Genomic DNA, 22,776 nt, shown 5'->3' with positions numbered 1-22,776 from the left:
GTGTTTAAATACAGAGTTATTTTAAGACTGATTGAACTGAATTTATGGCATTACAGTATATTTGCAATTGAGCATACCAAGAAATTTTAAATTTAAAAATTTTCTAGTATAAATTGTTGAGAAATATTCTTTATTTATAAACTGTTTTTAAGATACAAAACAGTTAATTAAGCAAATTATGTTTAATTTTATTAACATCTCAATTAATATTCATTTTTGTTTCGGGCTGCACCTACCTGCCATACACCCTTTTAATGGACAACATTGATCACAAAAGTGTTTTGTCCAAAAGTCCATATACAGAGTTCATTATCTGAGTAATTTGAAAAAAAAATCTATGATTTTTTTAATTTTTATAGATAAACAATAACAGTAAAACTAATTTTTGTTGTTATCGTCCAAGTTTTCTAAATTTTTCATTTTTTTCTTTATTTGAATTCCTAAACTAGTGACATCCAGCCGTTATCAAGCATGAAATTACACCTGCTCTTTTGAATAATTGGAAAATTTGTATGTGAATTTTATTGTACAAAATTTTATTACTTAAAATCAGAATAAACTTTAGCTAATTATTAACATAGATCATGTAACACAGTGTTCATCAATCTGTGCTCCACGGAATCCTGGAGTTCCACTCAAACGCTTAGGGGTTCCAAAAATCAATGCTATGATTAGAAACTTATTCATTTTTTGTTTGAATAAATGCAAAATATCTTATATAAAGTTTTTATAAGAAAAATACCTTGTTCCTAATATATAATATGCCATAGTACAGTAATTGTAAAGTAAAATCTGGATTTTCTACTGAACGAAGAGTTTTGTAAAAAATATCTCAAAAAAAAAGATTCCGCCAAAGGTTGGAGGACGGTATCAAAATATATCCCAAAGAATGCTCTAGTCAAATTAGTATGAGTTAGTTATTAGATGGAAACAAAGGTTAATTGAAGATTTATTGACCAGTGGTATCTGTCTAAATTACAACATGGGCTATTATTAAAGTAAAATCTGGATTTTCTACTGAACGAAGAGTTTTGTAAAAAATATCTCAAAAAAAAAGATTTCGCCAAAGGTTGGAGGACGGTATCAAAATATATCCCAAAGAATGCTCTAGTCAAATTAGTATGAGTTAGTTATTAGATGGAAACAAAGGTTAATTGAAGATTTATTGACCAGTGGTATCTGTCTAAATTACAACATGGGCTATTATTAAAGGATACCAGTTCGGTCTAATTGACATTGTTGTTGTTTTTTCGATAGAATTTTTCGTTACTGTGGTTGAACATCTTCTTCCCCTTGGGCAAAGCTGATGGCTTTTATATTACGGATCAAAAGAGACACTGGTAAAAATAAATACGTATGAAAACAGTAAGCTTTGGACAGACTGCATTCTGCCTACTTATGTAATAGTAAAAACGTTTAATAAAAATACTTCATCTGCATAGAAGGGAAAAAAGTAGTGCAAAGCGTTATAAAAACCACCAACATACCACCAAACACACAAACAGTAAAGAGTTACAGTAAATTCTACACATTTTTTTTTAACTTGTTAATACATACATTTTGTTATAAAATACGTTTAGTAAAAAAGCACGATTAAGAAAGAGAACAGTAAATTTTATGATATTTTTTCACATTTCATTAATTATTAAAATACACCAATACCAAGTGAAATTGTTGGAAGGTAGGGACAAACTACAACACACTTAATAGGACACAAAAATTCGAATTTGGGTTATCGTATTGTATAGCGGATTTAATAATTGTAATTAATTTTCGTTGTGTCAATGTGGACCACCGTTTCTATAACAATTATGATTCTTTTTTCAATAACATTTGTCTAATCGCATAATAATCAGATTGTCATTTTAAAACTGCAACATGCATTTTTACGACCAATTGTTTTGTACCAATATTCGTTTGTTTTTACCGAACCTACTAATTATTAATTAAAAATTTCTTTAAGATCTTAAAGTAATAAACAAAAGACTGAAAACTGCTTTTGTTACCCACTACAACTGTTTCGCCACGCCGTTGTTTCATCACGAGGATGAATTACAATAAATAAAAGTTTATTTTCCAAGCCAAATAGAATTACATTATAGAGGATAAGTAATTTCTAAAAGCGTTACAGAAGGTTCAATATTTGAGTTTCATTTGTTACAAAAATTGAATCCTTTGGAAAGCTTAGAAATTAATAAAAATATAGTAAATTAAAAAGTTTACTAATAATCGGTTAGTGAAATAAGTACATAAGGCTTGGAAAATGTACATTCATTTGTTGTAATTGATAGTCACAGCTCGGCGAAACGGACGTGGTACGTAATCGATAGAAATAATTTTAATTGTCATATTTTTAATAATTGTAAAGATTTATTCAATCAGGACAGGCTGAAAAACATGTCACCCTACAGTCTAGCTCTAAATTAATTTCAACATTAGCAATTCACCAAGATATTGTCATGTATATTTGTTGCCAAAAAGGCACTCGTAAGCGCAGTTATTAATAAATGAACAATTACTGGGTTTAAAATTTTTGCACAAGTAACAAAATTTGAATTACTTTCGGAAAACTGCATCATCATTTTATGTCTAGGTACCTATGTGATTAATAAATAATCCGCCCAATGAATTGTTCACTTTCGTATTTATGTATAAGTAGTACTTATATAGAAACAATTTGGTCTTTGGCATTATGCCATTTTAAATAACATAAAAAAGAACGAGGGTTTGTACTTCAGTGTAGGCCATGTAGTGAGGGGAAAGCGCCTATTAAGGTATTATTTTATTATTATCAGCCTTATAATGTAACAATTGTAACACCGCATCAAACTTCAAGTGGTTAGATAATTGTGCATTAAAATAATAAATTCGTAAAAAGTAAATTTACGAAAGACAAATGAGAAACTGATTTACTAGTTGTTGTAGTTACAGTAGTAATCGATTGTTTTTAACTTAATATGAGAATGTTCACTGAAAAGTTTGTTTCATAGAAATATAAGAACAGAGCACGCGGATTCTGATGAAAAAAAGGTCAAGTTGGAAAGAGAAAACAAATGAAATTAGGTACTTACATAAAGTGGTTACCATAAAAATTTAAATGAAGACACAGTGACCGATTCAGTTTTTTCTTTACCCCTAACGTCATTAGTCAAATGTTTTCTGTCTTTTTTTTATATTTATATAACAATTGAAACGTATAATCACTTTTTCTGTTTTGATTTTATTTTATTTTAAAACTTGGACAAACTTTTAAGTGAACTGTGATACCTAAAACTTATACTTTATAATGCACTAAAGATAGTGAATACAAAAATAGTATTTAGTTGTACGAGAGTCTAAAGAAATGATTGATCGACTCGAAAATTGACTCGATTAAGCTTTTGGCGGTTACCAAGCAGTTAGGAAGTTGATAAACAACGGAATACAAGAGTACGTAATTCGGTTTTCGTTTACATTTTATCAATGTTTACAGCAATGTGCAACGTTTCGAGAGTTTATCGATTCGCCCTAGACACTCACTTGTGAAGTCGTCTTCGTCTTCTAGTTCAGCCTCTCTCGCAAGTTCTTCGGGAGTCTTTTTTTTACGCATTAAAGGATTTGGTTCCTCTTGAGCAGTTTCTTGAACTTCTTCTTTTTTTTTAATGTTGTACTGGAACAAAAGACACATTATCTAGGAGATAGAAAACCACAAGAAAGAAAAACAACCGCAACTATTGAAATCTTATTTTGTTTTTTCGTTCATAACAAAAAGTCATTCATTTGCTATTGCGATTTATATGTTTGTCAGGTAAAGGACACAAATAATAAAAACAGTAGTTATAAAAGGAAAAATCGTTGCTATTGTACTATCAAGGGTCAGGGGGTGAGATAGCAGGTGTCTATATTCTACTGGCTAGACTTAGAGGCGTAGCCAATAAAATCTAGGCACATTTGGTGTTCCATCCCTGTTTTTTTGTTATGTCTATGAGAATTATACGTCATTCAACTGTTATTTATTTCTTTGTGCTATACAGTTGAACGATTTTTTCTAGAAAAAATCTGCTTACTTAGTAACTAAAAAAGGGATAAAGGATCTTTAGCAAGAGGGTCAGTCTGATCTAATTAATACGATGTGAAAGAGGAGCTTAGCGCTGTCGTAAAATAACTTTACGTCGATGCTTTGCAGCAGATCACTGTTGCTATAATACTTGGCGTCTCTTTTCCTTTAAAATCCAATTAAGATTTTAATTACGTTGAATATTTCTCGTCGGATAAGCAGGTAGGTAGGATGGTACGCCTCGCGTTCCTGAAAAGGGATAATGCAATCACCAGAATATCCCGGTAATTGGAACGGAATCGGAACTGTCAACAAATCTGACTCTAATTGATATTAATAATGAAATACTAAGTAACCGTCAGGCAATTGTTCTAGTTAAAAAACACAAAAAAAAAGAAAGAAGACGAAAATAACCTTAGCCAATATGACTTTTCAAAAAACGAAATCTTTGCTTATAATTAGTGACGAGCAGTCCCAGTCTTGGGGTTAGTTTTGATCTTAATATTGCTCAAATACTTCTAGTCTTTGACTTCGTCTTGTTGATACAGTCTTCCCTTCCTCCAATGCATAAGTTGACCCTTCTTAGAGCGCATAAAGTGATCTTTTAGCGAAAAAAATAGTAGGAAGTACAAAAAGTACAAACTATCGAGGACATCCTTGTAAATTCTTTTATTCAAACTGTGGTAAAGATTGTTTTTTATATTTCATGTTAACATATAATAAAGAAGATTTTAAATATTAAAAATCTTTTGTTCGAAGAAAAGAATTTATTAAAGTTGTTTCAAGATGAATAGCGTCCTGAGATAAAAATGCTCAGTCTTTGAAAGCGAGACTCGAGTCTCCGTCTCTCGTCGAGTCTCTCTGGTGTCGCTGAGAGAGACTGTCAAAAAAACTGTTTAGCGTCTCTGAACGAGAGACTCGAGTCGCTCATAGAGAGATCCTCATTTCGTATCCAGTTTCTGAACGAGAGACTCGAATCTCTGAATTAACAATTTTATCGTTCGAGTCTCTCATACAGAGACTGTGAGAGATCCATAAAAACATCTGGGCAATAACTGAAAGACTGTTAGAGACGCTCTCAGAGACGCTGGAAGACTCCGAGACACTGGAGAGAGAGACTGAAAATTTTTGTCTAGGGGTTTTACGTCCTCTGACCCAACTAAAACCATTTGTGAGCTTATGCTTTGCAATAGGTTATATTATCGGTGAAGATGAGCTTTTTGCAAGTATCACATATCGCAATATGTATACGTTAGCTGGGACAAGTTCATTCTCAGTACTATTTTATCAAAAAAATAGACGTTATTGTAATGATTTGGGACAAGGAGGCTTAGTAAAATTAGAAAATGAATCAAAATCACGTAAAAATTTAACATCATAATAAGGCCGTCAGTCCTAAGATTGGTTTGACACATCTCCACTCTTTCTTATCCTAACCTAACCTTCGCATTTTCCTAAAACTAGAACAGCCCACATCCTTAACTATTTGCGAACAGTAATCTAATCTAGGTCTATCTCTACCCCTACTAACTTCCATTTCTGCCTCTAATATGTCTCTGACTAGCCCTTCATGCCTGAGAAGGTGTCTTATCAACCTATCGCCTATTTCTTATTGACATCCACAGAGTCCTCTGTTCTCCTATTCGCTCTACTACCTCTTCATTTCTAACCTTCTTTATCCACTGTATCCTCATCATTCGCCTTTAAAACCACATTTCGAACGCTTCTAATCTATTCTTTTCCGCCGCGCCCACTGTCCACGTTTCGCACCCGTACAGCGCCGTGCTCCAAACATACACCTTTAACAACCTTTTTCGAATTTCTGAATTAATAGTTCGCGAGCATAGAAATGACTTCCTTTTATTGAAGGCGACTCGACCCTGAGCTATCCTCTGCTTTATATCCCTACTACTCCTTTCGTCCTGTCTTATCTGACTTCCTAGATATCTAAAATCAGTCACTTCTTCTAATTGTTTCGCTCCTATCTTTACATTCGTTCTTTCCCTACTTTTTCTTTCCTTGCTTACCAATATTTTTGTTTTACTTTTATTAATTTTCATACAATGCTAAAACTGCTATATCATCTGCAAATCTAATCATACTAATCTTCTGCCTCTGTACATCCATCCCTAAAGTTGTACTGTATTTAACGATGTTGATCGCGTCTTCGATGTTTAACAAAGTTAAAAAGTTAACATATGATTAAAAAAGAAAGAACTAATAAACGAATCCTCCTTGTTAAATAATTAATCTGAAGTTGTATTTTCACCGTAGATAAATGATCGAAATTCTTTACGAAGTTCATCGTTTTTCGTTTTGCAGTTGCAACTCTCAGGCATTCTTTAAAGTTGCAGTTTGTAGGAAAGTTTTCGTTCTTGTACACATTAAACTTCTCGCATTCGCCTCTTTTTACTCTTTACTTTAAGTTGGTGGGTGTCACCGTTTCCGGCATCGCACAATTTCAAAGTATCGAAACGTTGCAATTAAACGGAGACTTTAGTTCGAAGACGACGAAAATTTGAATTACAAATGGTATTACAGTCGGACTTAAAAGACCTACGGCAAAAACTTTGTCGTCTAATGAAAATTCCTTTCTCCTTACTTTAAATATATTTTGTCCGTTTGTTTTGCTCCAAGTGATTTTCAGATTTTCAGTTTTAATTCCAGTACTCATAATAAAACAGTCGACAATCTGTTTTTAACCGTCCGCCGACTTGAAGCAGATTTTCGACAGATCCGACGGTCGATCAGGGTCGAAGGTTTACTATACGAGGGTGGATTGATAAGTTTCCGGCCTAACCAAGAGATGACGCCACTAGGCCTACCTTGAGGTGACATTCTATAGTACCATCCTTGGATAGCTTGTAGCTATAGTTTCAGCCCGATCTCCTTGCTAGTGTAGGTTTGACAGCACGCTGAACAAGACGCCTCTGTGGTTTTCGTAAAAATGGAAAAGCAGGAAAATCGTGCTGTCATCAAATACTTTTATTTGAAGGGGTTAACGCCGAAGGAAATTAAAAAAGAGATGGACTCAACACTGGGGACATCCTCCCCGTCATATTCAACCGTTAAGCAGTGGGTTTCCGAGTTTAAAAAGGGTCGTGTGAGCACCTCTGATGGGCCTCGCTCAGGACGCCCCGTTGAGGTCACAACTCCAGATATGATCGAAAAAATTCATCAAATAGTGCTGGGAGACCGCAGATTGAAAGTGCGTGAGATAGCTGAGACCTGTAAGATGTCATATGAACGTGTGCAACATATTTTGCACCAACATTTGCATATGGAAAAGCTCTGTGCAAGATGGGTGCCGCGTTTGCTAACAGTCGACCAAAAATTGATTCGAAAAAACATTTCTACCGCAAATTTGTCATTGTATAAGCGTAATCCAAGCGAATTTTTGCGTCGATTCGTAACCGTTGACGAAACGTGGGTCCACCACTACACTCCTGAAACCAAAGAACAGTCTAAACAGTGGATTGGACCAGGGGAACCAACTCCAAAGAAGGCAAAAACAATTTTTTCGGCGAACAAGGTTATGGCTACTGTTTTTTGGGATGCAAGAGGTATTATATACATTGATTACCTTGCAAAGGGTAATACTATCACTGGTCAATACTACGCAGACTTATTGCAACGTTTGAGCCACGAGGTGAAAATTAAACGACCTCATCTGGCGAAGAAAAAAATCTTGTTTCATCACGATAACGCACCAGCGCACACGTCAATCGTTGCGACGGCTAAAATCAACGATCTAAAGTTTGAATTGATGCCGCACCCTCCTTACTCTCCAGACCTAGCCCCGAGTGACTATTTTCTGTTCCCTAATCTCAAAAAATGGCTTGGCGGTAAGAGATTTGCGGACAATGAAGAAGTAATCGAAGCTGTAAATGGTTATTTTGAGGAGCTTGACGAATCAGTCTATAGAGATGGCATTAATAGACTGGAACACCGCTATGAGAAATGTATCAGCCTTGGAGGAGATTATGTTGAGAAATAAAAAAAAAAAATTTTTAAAAACCTTGTTTTTCTTGGTCAGGCCGGAAACTTATCAATCCACCCTCGTACTTTTACTTTAGGTGATAAGACTGGTCCGGAGTTACTTTCGATTGGGTAATTATGACTAGGTTTAGTACCATGGTTATTACAAAATTTTTACCACCCTAATTGTGAAAACGTTCGGTCGAAAATAATTGTTAGTGAGAAATTTTCACGTTTTGAAATTATTTTGCGCTGGTAGTTTCAGAGACATATTAGAGGCAGAAACGGGAGTTAAGAGGGGTAGCGGTAGACCTACATTAGATTACTGTTCGCAAATAATTAAGGATGTGGGTTGTTCTAGTTTTAGGGAAATGCGAAGATTAGCTCAGGATAAGAAAGGGTGGAGGTGCATGTCCAAGTAGTTTTAGGACTGACGACCTTATGATGATGATGATGGTAGTTTCACATCATCGCAAATGCCTACCTACTACCTAGGATATAAAATTGAAACTGCAAAGATTACAGCTGTATCTGGTGTCCTCGAAAATATGCGGGATTTTGGATCTTAAAACATTTTATTAAGTGTACTACTTTGAAACAAAAGATAGTATGATTAACCATATCTAAGTTTCTTTGTTAGAAACTAAAAATTCACATAATAAATGAAGTCAAATGTTAATTTTCACAAAATGCAGTTTATTAATACATTCTAATGGTTTCATGTAAGATGACAGTGACGCTGTAGAAAGAATTTAAGTATTTATTGTTGCCAGCAATTAAAAATGCCTTGTAGCAATGTTCTTAAATTTTAGTTTGGTGTAGATATACGAGAAGTTAGTAAACAAATTCAATGCAATTATAAAAGTGTGTTTTTTTTCACAACAGTTTGCTTTAATTTGAGACAGAAGCTTTTCCACAAGTTCAAACTGACAAGAACGATTATTGAACTTATGAATAGTCTCTAAACGCATCAGGGGTGGCAACCCCTGGGTAGAGGGTATTTCAAAGTGAGCCGCAAGATTATTTGGGTTGGACAACCTATGCGGGTTACAGAAAATACTAAAATTTTTACTCTTTTCTATTTCATCCCTTAATATTTATTAAAAGAACAATTGAAACACTTGTTAAACCTTCTTCAACATAATAAAGCAAAACGTCGGTGTGATTATTGTATATTGAATAAAACATTTTTCACTGTTTATTAAATTGCTTGAATTACCCTGTGAAAATTTTGACTGTTTTGGAAGGTACGTCTTTTTTTTTTTTTAAGTTTTATGTGATAATATTTATTCGTGTACTAATTACGTATACATAGTGGTTATACTTTTAAGTAGATCCAAGCGTAGTTAGGGAATAATTTACTTCAAGTAATATATTTTGTAATAAACAAGTCGGAGATTTATTTAAAACTTTGGACTAAATGCGGACTTTGTAAATGGATTTTCCGAACAAATCGCGTTAAATGAATTAGACAATAATGGAACGAGATTGCTTCAGTGTTTGTCTAGGGGTGGAAAGGGAACGGGAAGCACCAACTGAAAAAAGGGTTTTTCAATTTTAATCGGACAGGATAACAGCTGAGAATGCAAATTCAAGTTCTACAATCGACACTTGAGCCGCAGCTGACATTCAGGGGGTAAAATTGCAAATTACAATCACGTATAAAACGGGTTTGATTTCAATTCGGCCAATTTCCCTTGCAAATTTTCAACAGACTCTCGACGCGATAGTCGTCCGCTTTTCACTCGTCCAACCAACCAACTCTCTCCCCGCGTCACCCCCTCGGCTATCCCCGACAACCACCTATCGCTTACCAAATAGAACTTTGCCAACTTTGATGCGCTAAATTCTGTAATTGGTTGCACCTAAAGTTTTAACGCTCCAGGATATATGTATATAGAAGAAGTTTATCCGCTGACGAACCGCTAAAACTTTGTCCATTATGAGTCTTATTATTGCCCTCTTTGAACAGTCGATGTCTAAAGTTAATTTTCATAAAACTACCACCTAGAGAAATTAAACTTGTCTTTTATTGCGACACCTTATAATCAACGTTAATGATTATTACTAGTTTAGGTTACATTTACGACTTCAAACAGTGATCGATATGATTGAAACAGAACGAAAATCTATAAAAACGTTTCGTACCTGGGTAACGTAAGGGCAACATTTCTTTTAATCCTTAATGTACCACCATTACACTATAAATAGAATGTATTATAAATCAATTATTGAGAATTCTGTGCATTATGGGGGAATAGGGTATGATTAAAAATAGGGTGTAATTGGAGTTCTATGAAAAATTCATAATTCCCTTAACTGTACAAAAATTGTACGTAGCTATGTCGCAGCTAACTGCGTGTATTACAAATTTGTCATTTTACGTAGGTTTGAGATTATTTTTGACATTTTGGTAGTCGTTTTCAAAATTTATTTTAAATTCTTATTCAATGCAAAAAGGCGTTTCTATAGGCAAGACACCATAAAATTTGAAAGTCAACAAGCGAAAGTCGTTTTCTGTCCGACTGATTGATAATTTTATTTTCTATTTGACTGATTATTTCGACAAATTAGGAAAATTTTTAAGAAAATATCGATTATCCTAAAATTTGGTATGCATCACTGCTCCTTCGCTTTATTATATTATTAGGTATTCCCGATTATCCAATTTTCCCCTGTAACATTATTTGATTATTACTATTATAAGGATGGCAATTTGTAATTAGCAACTGTAGAAAAAAGAATTTGTAATACAAATTTGTTCTTCGAGATGGACCATTTGAAATTATTGCAGAAATGATTAGAGGGGGTGTTCTTGGGTAGTTGCTTAATGAGACGTTTTTCCGATAGGGTGCGTCAAAATGAAATGTCTAAAATTGAAGAATAAGAAAAGCCGTTATTGACTTTGATACTTCCATTCTAGACATGAAATCCAAAAAGTCTTATTTAAATACAACTTAGACATAACCCCTATACTCATATCTTATATTTCAGTGAAAATGCTGCGTGAATAGAAATGGGGAGGTATTACAAACTAGGACGCCTTTTAAGACACGAAGGACTATTTAAACGTATGCTAGAGGTATAAGTAGGAGTAAAGGGGAGAGGGGTAGCAGACACATTTCCAAAATATTTAATTTGAAAGTTTTCAACTAATGCATAAGAAAAGCATTAAAACGACGTACTTACTTAATATACGAAAATATCTAACATCAAAAATGCATTATTGTCAATATCAATTTTCATTTGTCGAATATGTATTTTAAATTCCTCAAAAGTAAGACGTACATACTTATACATGGTAACAGTGGAATTCGTTTAATATGACTCAGCCTATATTGACCAACCGCTTAATATGAAGTAAATGCAGTGTTCACTTTGGTTCTCATATTAAATTCTCTATAGGAAAGTTTGGATATAATGACTCCGTTTAAAATGACATATCGTCTATTATGACTGATTCTCAAGAAAACATATCCGGCTATAGTGACCCAAATGATTAATAATGACATTTTCGCTCATATTTCGGTCCCTTGATATTGATATTACAATTCATCGATCTTTTTCTTTTTCTGTCAACAAATATATACAATTTATAGTTTTTCTCTCTGTTAAACTAAATAACTAACCGAAATAGAAAGTTGTTTATTTTCTAAGACTATGATTTGTATGACGCCCGTTTAGTATGACGTGTTTGTCATTTCCCTTAGCTGTCATTATAAGCAGATACTACTGTACAGGTCTGACGAAGGAAGCTGGCGAGCGGTCGCGCAGGTACTTGCCCATTTATGACCTATTTGGGTAAGTCACTTGGAACCACCGATACACAAATAAGCTTTCAGTAGGCGTAAATTATAGTATCACTACAGATAGGACAGTAGCGTACTAGAAAATAATGTAAAAACATGACTTATCAAAACGAAAAAATAATCCTATTGCTTTTGTTTTATAGTTAGTTTTCACATTTACTGTCATCATGGGAATCTCTATCGCTGTCACCAACATCAGCAATTAGTTCTTCTGTTTGTATATTTAATCTACGCCCCTGATAGGAATACTGAAGAATGAGGGCTGCAATCTTTATACTTAAAATTGCCTACTTTTACCACCGCGCATCCACGCCAGGCGTCAGGCCTGTACATACTTATAAAAGGAATATGTGTAGTGTGAAGGATATTCTACATTCTGCTATGTACCTACTTTCGACTCGAACACTTTGTACAAATCTTTGTTTTAAATAAATTCAATTACAATTTAAAAACAGTAAAAGTGATTTAACTCTAGGTACCTATACAATATTTTTTTATAAAACATAAAAGTTACGGTATTTGGAAAACAACAGAATACAAAATTTATGTAATAAAGATGATGATGGCTGCTCGTCTTCTTTTCAGGGGTAGATATCCCTCAAAGGGAGTCAACCTGACTCCGTTAGGGAGTCGCTGAAAATTAACGGACTCCCTACTAGAGTCAATTTGACCCCGATTAAGACCCCGATGATCCTCTTCATTCTTCATTTACACAACACTGAAAGTCATGAGCAGTTCACATAATAACTCTACCAGTAAACTGAGTTTCATTCTGAAATTTGTTTTTGTATTTCGAAACCCGTTAAGAAATAATAACAAAGGGAAAGACCTAGATACTTTTCATTACAAATTTTATTTATTATTATAATTTTTTTGTAGCTTTCGTCTGAGAGTGATAAAAACCTTAACAGTTGTGACATATTTCAGCTTAATGCGGTAAATGGTGTACAACAGTCGCTACGTACTTTTTTAAATTCAGAAAGATTTGAATCAGAATTTTAATGCCGGAATTATTTAATCATTTAATTGCGAGCGGCATGCTAGTTTTCGCTTCGGGCTTATCTTCCGGCTGGACTGACTTGCAACCAATTTGCATTTTATTTTTCATAATTAGAGCGCGATCACTCCATGTACCTACGAGACTGAGTGCCGCCTGCGATCGTGCAACCACCGCGCCGCGCCGGATAGAAAAAATGAATATTGCAAATTACGATTTTCGCATGTTTGACGTTGCAAGTACCGCGTTGTGCTGAGATAGAAACAAACGAAAAAAACAAACGACAGAACGTTTGCAGTTTGTTTCGTGCGACAATACGTGCTTTATTGTTTTAAATGCAAACAATTAAAACCAACAATTGTTTCATGTTTGTTTAATTTGAATTAATGTATTTCTTTTTCGCCCTTTGTCAGAGATAATACAAAAACTGAAAGACACACCTGAGGGAGCATTTCGAGAAAGTCGTTCGCCTCACGGTGGAAAACAACATCAGAGAGTACTGAAATTGCTCTTACTTAGTTTTCAGACAACAAGTTACTCTTTGCCCTCTGTTAGGGTCTTTGGGGACATACGAAAACACCGGCGCATAACCAAACACCAAAGCTATTAACTTTGGTGGATAGCAGGAACTGGCAGGAAATTGTGAAACACGAGACGGCGCTTTAACTACGAATAAGTCGACGCTCGTTGTTTAAACAATGAAATAAAACAAATGGCGAGTAACATTTAAAAATGCAACGAAAAAGATACAAAACAAATACTACACTGATGCTGGTAATAACCAGTTGATTGAGTGCAGCGTTGCGTGCGGTTTTTGTTTATCAGAACTGGAACTGAATTTACCTGTACTGTCAACTAGGTTTTTCTGGAACTTTTGGATATACAAATATTTACTTAATCTTAATGTTTTATAAGTACTACTTATCACACTGCTACACCCTTTTATCTACCACGGTCCCATCTATATTTTCTAACCTAAATTTCAGGATAGATTCGCGTTACTTTTGGCTAAAGAAATTAATTTGTGCACCAACTCCTACGGTGACCACTATGGAGTGGCAAAATTTGGAAAAGGTTTGTTAATTTCAGAATAAGAGTGTATTGAACATAGAGATATGTCACTCACTCAGTAGGTGCATACAAATGAAATCGGTAAATGTCTAGATGATGGGTGGGATCGAAAGAGGAGGTCTCCCCCAACACTGTACCATAAAAAGTTCGTGGCGGTCTCACCCCCATAAAAAGTTATGGGGGTTAGATGGGGGTGAGGGTAGGGGGGATCGAAAGAGGGTAGGGGGATCGAATGAGAGTGGTCACCTGAGTAAAACCCCATAAAAAATTTGCGGCGGTCTCACCTCCAGAAAAAGTTATGGGGGTTGAAAGTTGATTATTTTGACAATTTTCATACATTATAATTTAATAAAAAAAATATTTTCAAGCGGGTGGAGTTGGGAGATCGAAAGAGAGTTGTCACTTGAACAAAACCCGATAACCTAACCTAACCTAACCTAACCTAACCTAACCAAACCTAACTTAACCAGGTCAAACTTGCGCCATGCCACCTTTTCGTACTTTCCCTTCCTTAATAAACCAATCCAACCCAAGTCAATCCAGCGCAATCTAACCTAACCTAAACCACCTTTTCGTACTTTCCCTTCCTTAATAAACCAACCTAACATGATAAAACATAACACAATCCAAGAACTTTTTATGGTACAGTACTGGTGGGGGAAACCTCCTCTTTCTATCCCCCCATCCCCACCCCCTTGGAGGGTGGGGGCCATCATCTACACGTTTACCATGAAATCTATGCTAATGGAACTGAAATGGTTCGTTGCAGTTTACTGATGCACATGGACGAAGAACTTGAAATTTCTTTGTTGCGAATTACCAGACACGTATGTAGGGAATGAGAAGGAAAAATATATTGGGATTATGTGTCCTTATGGCAGAAGTCTGCAAGAAAGTGTGGCAATATATCAGACATACAACCCTTCACGTTTAATCTAGCAGGGCGGTCTTTCGCTACTCCTTGTTCCGGAAAATATTCGTTGACAGATGATCGCGATATAAACCTTTACCGCTCAAGATTTACCTAATAAGAACAGCTGGCAGACTTGCGGCGATAAATTTTATTTTCTGAAATAACCAGGACCCCTTTAGGGACTTCATAAATTTACGCAAGATTTTATTAAAAAAATCTCCAGAAAGGACGGCGAGACGTAAGTCTTTTCGAAGATACAGTAATATAAATATAAGGTACAATTAATAATAGCAGTCTTAGTACCTACCCTAATAATTTCGGAAATAAAGGGGGGAATGGTCGATTTTCATCTATTTTCTTAAATAACTTTAAAACTACTTGTTTTAAAATTATAAAAAATATATTTGAAACCCTTATAACAAGCCCTTTCATTTGACATGTCACACGGTACAGTTTGCAAAACCTTTTTTTTTTATTTCCTATTGACCCTCCAATAATAACCCCCATGTTCGAAATTAATTTATTTACGTTATCGCCCGTGTTTGGGTCACAGAAATTCATATGTGTACTAAATTTGAACTTAATCAGTCTAGTAGATTCGCAGCAAATTGACTGTGATAGAGGCACCAGTGATCCCATAAGGGTTCCGTTTTTCATTCAGACGTACGGAACCCTAAAAAGTGTCACAATTCACATTCAAATGGTCCACAAGAATGGTTATTGTAGCTACTTACACATTTTAAAGTTGTTATTATTTTAGGATACCATTGTTTTAATTTAATTTACTTTTGGATCATATTTTTTGTAAATTTTTATTTGATAAACGCCAATTGAAGAAGTTGTTTTTTGTAAATCCATAAACAAAGACAGGTGCATCACCTGATTGTGTCTGTTTCCTAATAAAAAAATGTTTTTAAGATTTTCTTTGGTCTTTTAAAAATTCTTCAATGTTCACGATTAAGTTCTTGTTTTATTTTAAATAAAACAATTTGAAATATCTAATNATAAAAAAATGTTTTTAAGATTTTCTTTGGTCTTTTAAAAATTCTTCAATGTTCACGATTAAGTTCTTGTTTTATTTTAAATAAAACAATTTGAAATATCTAATCTTAAGATGTAAAAAATCATTCTTATTAATGGTTTATTGTACATGCACCTTTTGAGTACTAAATTATGGTAGTTCATGTTCAAAGGGTTATTTTTTAATTGAATATCCCGTTCGACCCACAGTTTACTCATAATCATTTACGCTAAATGTCTTAAATTTAAGTCCTAGGTTATTTAACGTTATTAAGAGTAATTAAAAAAAGTTATAAGAAATTTTTCATTAACTTCTTTGGTTTTTTGTTTTTCAAGAAATTTTGCATTGTCTAAGGTTTTTTAGATCGTTATAAATTCCTCGTACATAACACGCTTCCCGTAAGGATATAAAAAGGAATTCATGGCAAGGTATTTGATAAAGATAAGGCAAAATAATCAAAAATTCCTGGCATATAAACTGCATTTTTCTTCGTGAAAAAGACGTGCAAACTTAGAGCGAAGGAATCCGTCTCTTTGCCAGGATAAAGTTCCTCAAGGAATTGCACGAATTAATCAGAAACCTCAGCCTTGATGCTCTTTTAAAAGTGGTCATTTATTCCAGACGAAATAGAAATAGCTGGCCAATTTGTTAACATAATTAAAAGTTCAAGTTAGGAAGAACTAATGGACACTGCAACGCGATTTAAAACTTTAAGCACTTACGGAATCACAGTTGAGTCGGGAAATAGAAGACAATGTTTAAGACAGTGATATAACGTTATGATGTTTTCATAAAACTGAGTATTCATCAACTTTCCAAACATTTTAAGAGTATTGTCAAATGTTGCTTTTATTTACTGAAAGTAGTCATCTTCGCATTTCTCTAAAACTAGTTGCAAACAGTAATCTAATCTAGGTCTACGTCTACCCCTCCTAAATCCCGTTTCTGCCCCTAATATGTCTCTCACTAGACCTCTGAGGAAGTGTCCTACCAACCTATCTCGCCTAATTTTTATTGACTTCCACAGAGTCCTCTGTTCTCTTATTTTTTCTAATACCTTTTCATTTCTAACCTCTATCCATAGTATTCTCATCATTCGCCTGCAACACCACATTTCGAACGCTTTTAACCTTTTCTTTTCCACCGCACCCACTGTCATGTTTCGCACCCGTACAGTGCCGCGCTCCAAACATACACCTTTAACAACCTTTTTCGAATTTCTAAATTAACCTTTCGTGAGCACAGAAGTGCCTTCTTTTTATTGAAGGCGACTCGACCCTGCGCTATCCTCTGCTTTACATCCCTACTACTCCTTTCGTCCTGATTTATCTGACTTCCTAGATACCTCAAATTGAAATTAGTGGTGAGTTAGAAAGTTTGCATTTAAGCCACTTCTTGTCTTATTGTTTTAAATATGTAGAAGACCAAGATAAAATTCCATTTCAGTTCTAAATAAAACCGAATTTTACACAAATTAAATACAAAAACCTTGTTTGTAGTTTCATTTCAATTTCATTTTCATGTACCTACAGTTCCTTTAACAAATATAAAAAGTCAAAAGCAATTTACGTCTATAAGAAATTAAAATAAATTCCGTTTCTTTTAATATAATTTAGTTATTTTTTTCCTCATTGTTTTCGTGCTAACGCTAAAGTTCAAATTGGTAACACTTGCTTTGTGAAACGTGAACGTGTCACGAACAGGGGTAGTTTTGAGCCTGCAGCGTCACGGGGTCGTAACGAAAAGTAATTTATGGACAGCATGGAACACGAAAAGTTGAACTTGCACTATCCATAATGACGGGCGCTCATACAGGGACACATGCGACTGCAAATGCGGCACAAATTCAATTTTTTATAACTGAAAGAAAAATCGATCGCCCGTTTTAGTCCTCTATTCAATCAACATTGCAGTTGACCGTTTCTCATGTTTAATAGTTGTTTTTCGTTCATTAGCGCGGTACTACATAAAAAAATTGCGAACCAAAAATATTCAACTTTACAAACACAAAGTTGTGAAGTAAAACGTTATAAATGTTGTGACCAATTATTTTCGTCATCATCATCATAGGGTTGTCAGTCCTAAGACTGGTTGGACATGTACCTTACCTATTTTCTATCTTCCCGTTTCCCTAAAACTAGAATATCCCACATCCTTAACTATTTGTGGATGGTAATCTAATCTATGTCTACCTCTACTCCTCTTAACTCCTGTTTCTGCCTCTAAAATGTCTCTAACTAGCCCTTCATGCCTGAGAAGGTGTCCTAACAATTTATGGACTTCCATACAGTCCTCTGTTCTCCTATCCTTTCTAATTAATATCTCTTCATTTCTAACCTTCCCTATCCACGGTATCCTCATCATTCGCCTGTAACACCGCATTTCAAACATTTTTAACCTTTTCTTTTCCTCGTTTTGCACCTGTACAGCGCCTTGCTCCATAAATATCTACACATTTTTTTGAATTTCTAAATTAATCGTTCGTTAACATAGAAGTGACTTCTGTTTGTTAAAGGCGACTGAACCCTGTTCCATCTTCTATTTTATATCTGTACAACCCCTAAAAGGTATAAAGCAATAATACTATTTAAGGATCGAGTACGTGTCAGTTTATTCAATTTGGTTAAAAAAAATGTACTTCTACCCTTATTAATGTTTATAGCATGAAGTTTTTATTAAATAAAGCTAAAGTTTCTGATAGAAAATATAGGAGCTTGACAACGAAAAAGTGAATAAAATTAATTTTCAACTTTAAAAACTGCGATTCTACTCGAACAATTTATTTTAATTAAGGCATCTGCATTTACGTAATGTATTTCGGGTACTGGGGAAAAAATTTGGAGCGCTGTTTTCAGACTTTTTCGCATTAAAAACTTGGCTCTCGGACTACAATAATTATCGCGATGCAAACCCAAGTAAACCGTTCGCATTTTACCCTTGCACCGTTGCATAAATTACAACTTAACACGCTTTCTAACCGTATAATTATAGTGAAATATAAACTGGCTCTTCAATTTTACCAGACTTGATCGTTTATAACTGGCTGAGCCGCAAAATTTAATCCATCTTCTAAATTTATTACAGCAAAGGATAAGGTATTGATTGCATAGTTGTTGATCTTATCGGTTCAAAGGCCTTAAAGGTTGTATCGATAGTATGCTAAGAGTTTAAACGAAGTTGGCATTTTTGCTCAAAATTAATATGGAAATAAATAATACTAATAATAATTATTTGAGTAAACAATTATTGTTATTATTGTACCTAACTTATAAAGGAAGCAGAAAAGCATTATTACGAATTTACTTTTAGTTTTTGAATCATCTTCAGGTCAACGAAAAGAAGCATTTAAAATATTCACTAAACTGCATGAAGTTTTCGTGATAAAAATTCTACAAGTCTGTGTGACTATTTATTTAATTAGTTTATAGGTGATGTCTCATTAAAGACAGTACAACTGTAGGGATAGATGTGCAAGGGCAAAAGATTAGTATGCTTAGATTTGTGGATGATATAGCAGTATTAGCATCTAGCAAGGAGGACCTAGAGATAGCTTTAAATAAAACGGAAGCGGTACTGACAGATCAGTACTGTATGAAAATAAATAAAAGTAAAACTAAAATACTGGTATGCAAGGCAAGAAAAAGTAGGGGAAGAGCGAATATAAAGATAGGAGATGAAATTTTAGAAGAAGTGGCTGATTTTAGATACCTACGAAGTCAGATAAGTGAGGATGGAAGGAGTAGTAGGGATATAAAGCAGAGGATAGCGCAGGGTCGTGTCGCCTTTAATAAAAAGAAGTCACTTCTATGCTCGCGAACGGTTAATTTAGAAATTCGAAAAAGGTTGTTAAAGGTGTATGTTTGGAGCACGGCGTTGTACGGGTGCGAAACATGGACAGTGGGAGCGGCGGAAAAGAAAAGGTTAGAAGCGTTCGAAATGTGGTGTTATAGGCGGATGATGAGGATATCGTGGGTAGAAAAGGTTAGAAATGAAGAGGTATTGGAAAGAATAGGAGAACAGAGGACTCTATGGAAGTCAATAAAAAATAGGCGAGATAGGTTGGTAGGACACCTTCTCAGGCATGAAGGTCTAGTCAGAGACATATTAGAGGCAGAAACAGGAGTTAGGAGGGGTAGAGGTAGACCTAGATTAGATTACTGTTCGCAAATAGTTAAGGATGTGGGCTGTTCTAGTTTTAGGGAAATGCGAAGTTTAGCTCAGGATAGGAAAGAGTGGAGGTATGTGTCCAACCAGTCTTAGGACTGATGACCTTATGATGATGATAGGTGATGTGTTTACCTTGTCTCTGATCTCTTGCCTCATCTTTTCTCTTTCTTCCTCCATTTTTCTATGCTTCTCCTTTCTCCTTTCTTCAGCTTCCCTGATAGCTTCCAACCTTTCTCTTTCTGCTTCCTCTTCTTTTTCCTTATCATCTCCATCGTCATCTCCTCCAACTGCTCCTGGAGAAACAAATTACTTATTAATTAACGACGTCTAAAATGTATCAGGAACTATTGCATTTTTATATGCTTTTGTTTATTTTACAATGAATTTTTTTAAACGCGGTTATATATCAATAAATTAAAGGATTTATATCTGAAGATAATCGTAGCAGAGCGAATTAAACAAGTGAGCTATAGATGGTTACGATCTTCTTTTTTCTCTTTTTCCACATCATTTTCCGGAGATAGAACAGTCAATTTTCCATCTTGTGTAGCCATTAGGTGGAAACTGCTTCACAGGAGGAAATTAAATTGGAATATTTGAGGATATAAATTTTATCTGGAATCTAATAATGCGCGTTTTTGGTCGTGTGTTTAGCGTTTAAGCGATTCGCAAGTCGAAATAGAATACCCGACGTTTATTTGTGACATTTTCACTGGAAATTGTAAAAAGGCGAACAAATATTTGGGAATCACAAAAACAAAAGAAATACGATTATAGCTATCGTACTACTCTAGACAAAAATTTTCAGTCTCTCAGAGTCTTTCAGAGTCTGGAAGCGTCTCTCAGTCTTTCACAGTCTCTCAGTTATTGCCTAGACGTTTTTATGAATCTCTCACAGTCTCTGAGACTCGAACGATAAAATTGTTAATTCAGAAATTCGAGTCTCTCACAAAGAGACTGAATGATTAAAACTGAAAAATTGAGAGACTCGAGTATCTCGTAGAAAGATTGGGATCTCTGAAATATGTTGAACTTGGAAAATTTTAACCATGTCTATCGAGACACCACTTATTGAGAGATTTGAGTCTGCCGTTCAGAGATTCGAGTCTCTCGTTCAGAGACGCTAAACAGTTTTTTTGACAGTCTCTCGACGGTCTCTCTCAGCGACACCAGAGAGTCTAGATGAGAGACGGATACTCGAGTCCCGCTTTCAGAGATTTTGAGAGACTGAACATTTTTATCTGGGGTACTGTCTAACATTAAACATTTTTTGACGATGGAATATGAATTGTGAATTCTGCAAAAGCACAAATTATAAAATTTAACCAATAAACTGATAACAACGTTAAAAATTCGAATAAAAAGAAAATCAGATGTGACTATTTTTGAGGTAGTTACAATTAGGGCTTGGCAAATGATCCAATTAATCGATTATTAATAATTTATCTTCAGTTCGTTAGAATAATTGATCGATCGGAATTAATCGATTAATTTAATAATCTCCTGGACCTATTTACAATCATCTTATGTTAAAATTTTGTCAATAGTTTCGTTGACAAATGAAATATTCTTGATAATGTCCAACCGGTTGCAGCAGTTTTTCGTCAAAATAAACATGTTCCAGCATAAATGTTTATTTTTCCTAATCAAAAAGTTCATAAAGTTTGCCCTCTGTATATTAAGATCACATAGTTTAAGTAGACTTTTTGGTGGGTAATTCTCTACACCATAAATGAAAAGGGATGCACGAGAAGACATTAACGTTAAGCTCTGTACTCACTCAGTATGTTTGCTGGCATAGAGACTATGTTTATTTTGTGAACGGGAGATTTGAGAAAATGAAATTTGCCGCAGCTACCACCAAACATTTTGGAGAAGATCTATGTTGTACTAAGTTACACGGAGTGAATTTATATTGCCCGGTTTCATGCGATGTCGTGTACCAGAATATTTAGTGGCTTCTGCAATTTTAATTTATACCGAATGCAGCGGTAAAATTCATTTAAACCAATGATTTTTATGTTGCAGTAGCATATGCGTTATTATAGTAGTTGTTGATCTTATCGGTTCAAAGGCCTTAAAGGTTGTATCGATAGTATGCTAAGAGTTTAAACGAAGTTGGCATTTTTGCTCAAAATTAATATGGAAATAAATAATACTAATAATAATTATTTGAGTAAACAATTATTGTTATTATTGTACCTAACTTATAAAGGAAGCAGAAAAGCATTATTACGAATTTACTTTTAGTTTTTGAATCATCTTCAGGTCAACGAAAAGAAGCATTTAAAATATTCACTAAACTGCATGAAGTTTTCGTGATAAAAATTCTACAAGTCTGTGTGACTATTTATTTAATTAGTTTATAGGTGATGTCTCATTAAAGACAGTACAACTGTAGGGATAGATGTGCAAGGGCAAAAGATTAGTATGCTTAGATTTGTGGATGATATAGCAGTATTAGCATCTAGCAAGGAGGACCTAGAGATAGCTTTAAATAAAACGGAAGCGGTACTGACAGATCAGTACTGTATGAAAATAAATAAAAGTAAAACTAAAATACTGGTATGCAAGGCAAGAAAAAGTAGGGGAAGAGCGAATATAAAGATAGGAGATGAAATTTTAGAAGAAGTGGCTGATTTTAGATACCTACGAAGTCAGATAAGTGAGGATGGAAGGAGTAGTAGGGATATAAAGCAGAGGATAGCGCAGGGTCGTGTCGCCTTTAATAAAAAGAAGTCACTTCTATGCTCGCGAACGGTTAATTTAGAAATTCGAAAAAGG

General features: G+C 34.6%; 1 protein-coding gene across 13 annotated transcripts in view; it reads right to left on the bottom strand.

Annotated features, from left to right (window-relative positions):
* The window catches only part of LOC108737683 (complexin), a 314,656-nt gene that overhangs the window by 6,172 nt on the left and 285,708 nt on the right, over positions 1-22,776 (bottom strand). For 12 of the 13 annotated variants that reach the window (XR_003231944.1, XM_018470714.2, XM_018470712.2 and 9 more), the window contains 2 exons: positions 20,125-20,285; positions 3,520-3,649 (listed from right to left, as the gene is read on the bottom strand). Coding sequence is in view for 11 of the 13 variants with exons in the window: in XM_018470714.2 (XP_018326216.1) it covers positions 3,520-3,649; positions 20,125-20,285 (291 nt within the window). In the remaining 2 variants the exon portion in view is untranslated. Of the gene's footprint in view, positions 1-2,597; positions 3,650-20,124; positions 20,286-22,776 lie in introns of all 13 variants that reach the window. The other variant, XR_003231945.1, reaches the window with a different exon arrangement.

Source organism: Agrilus planipennis, unplaced genomic scaffold (genome assembly GCF_000699045.2).
Source record: "Agrilus planipennis isolate EAB-ADULT unplaced genomic scaffold, Apla_2.0 scaffold7, whole genome shotgun sequence".
Lineage (NCBI taxonomy): Eukaryota > Metazoa > Arthropoda > Insecta > Coleoptera > Buprestidae > Agrilus > Agrilus planipennis.
This window is presented reverse-complemented; position numbering and strand designations above follow the sequence as displayed.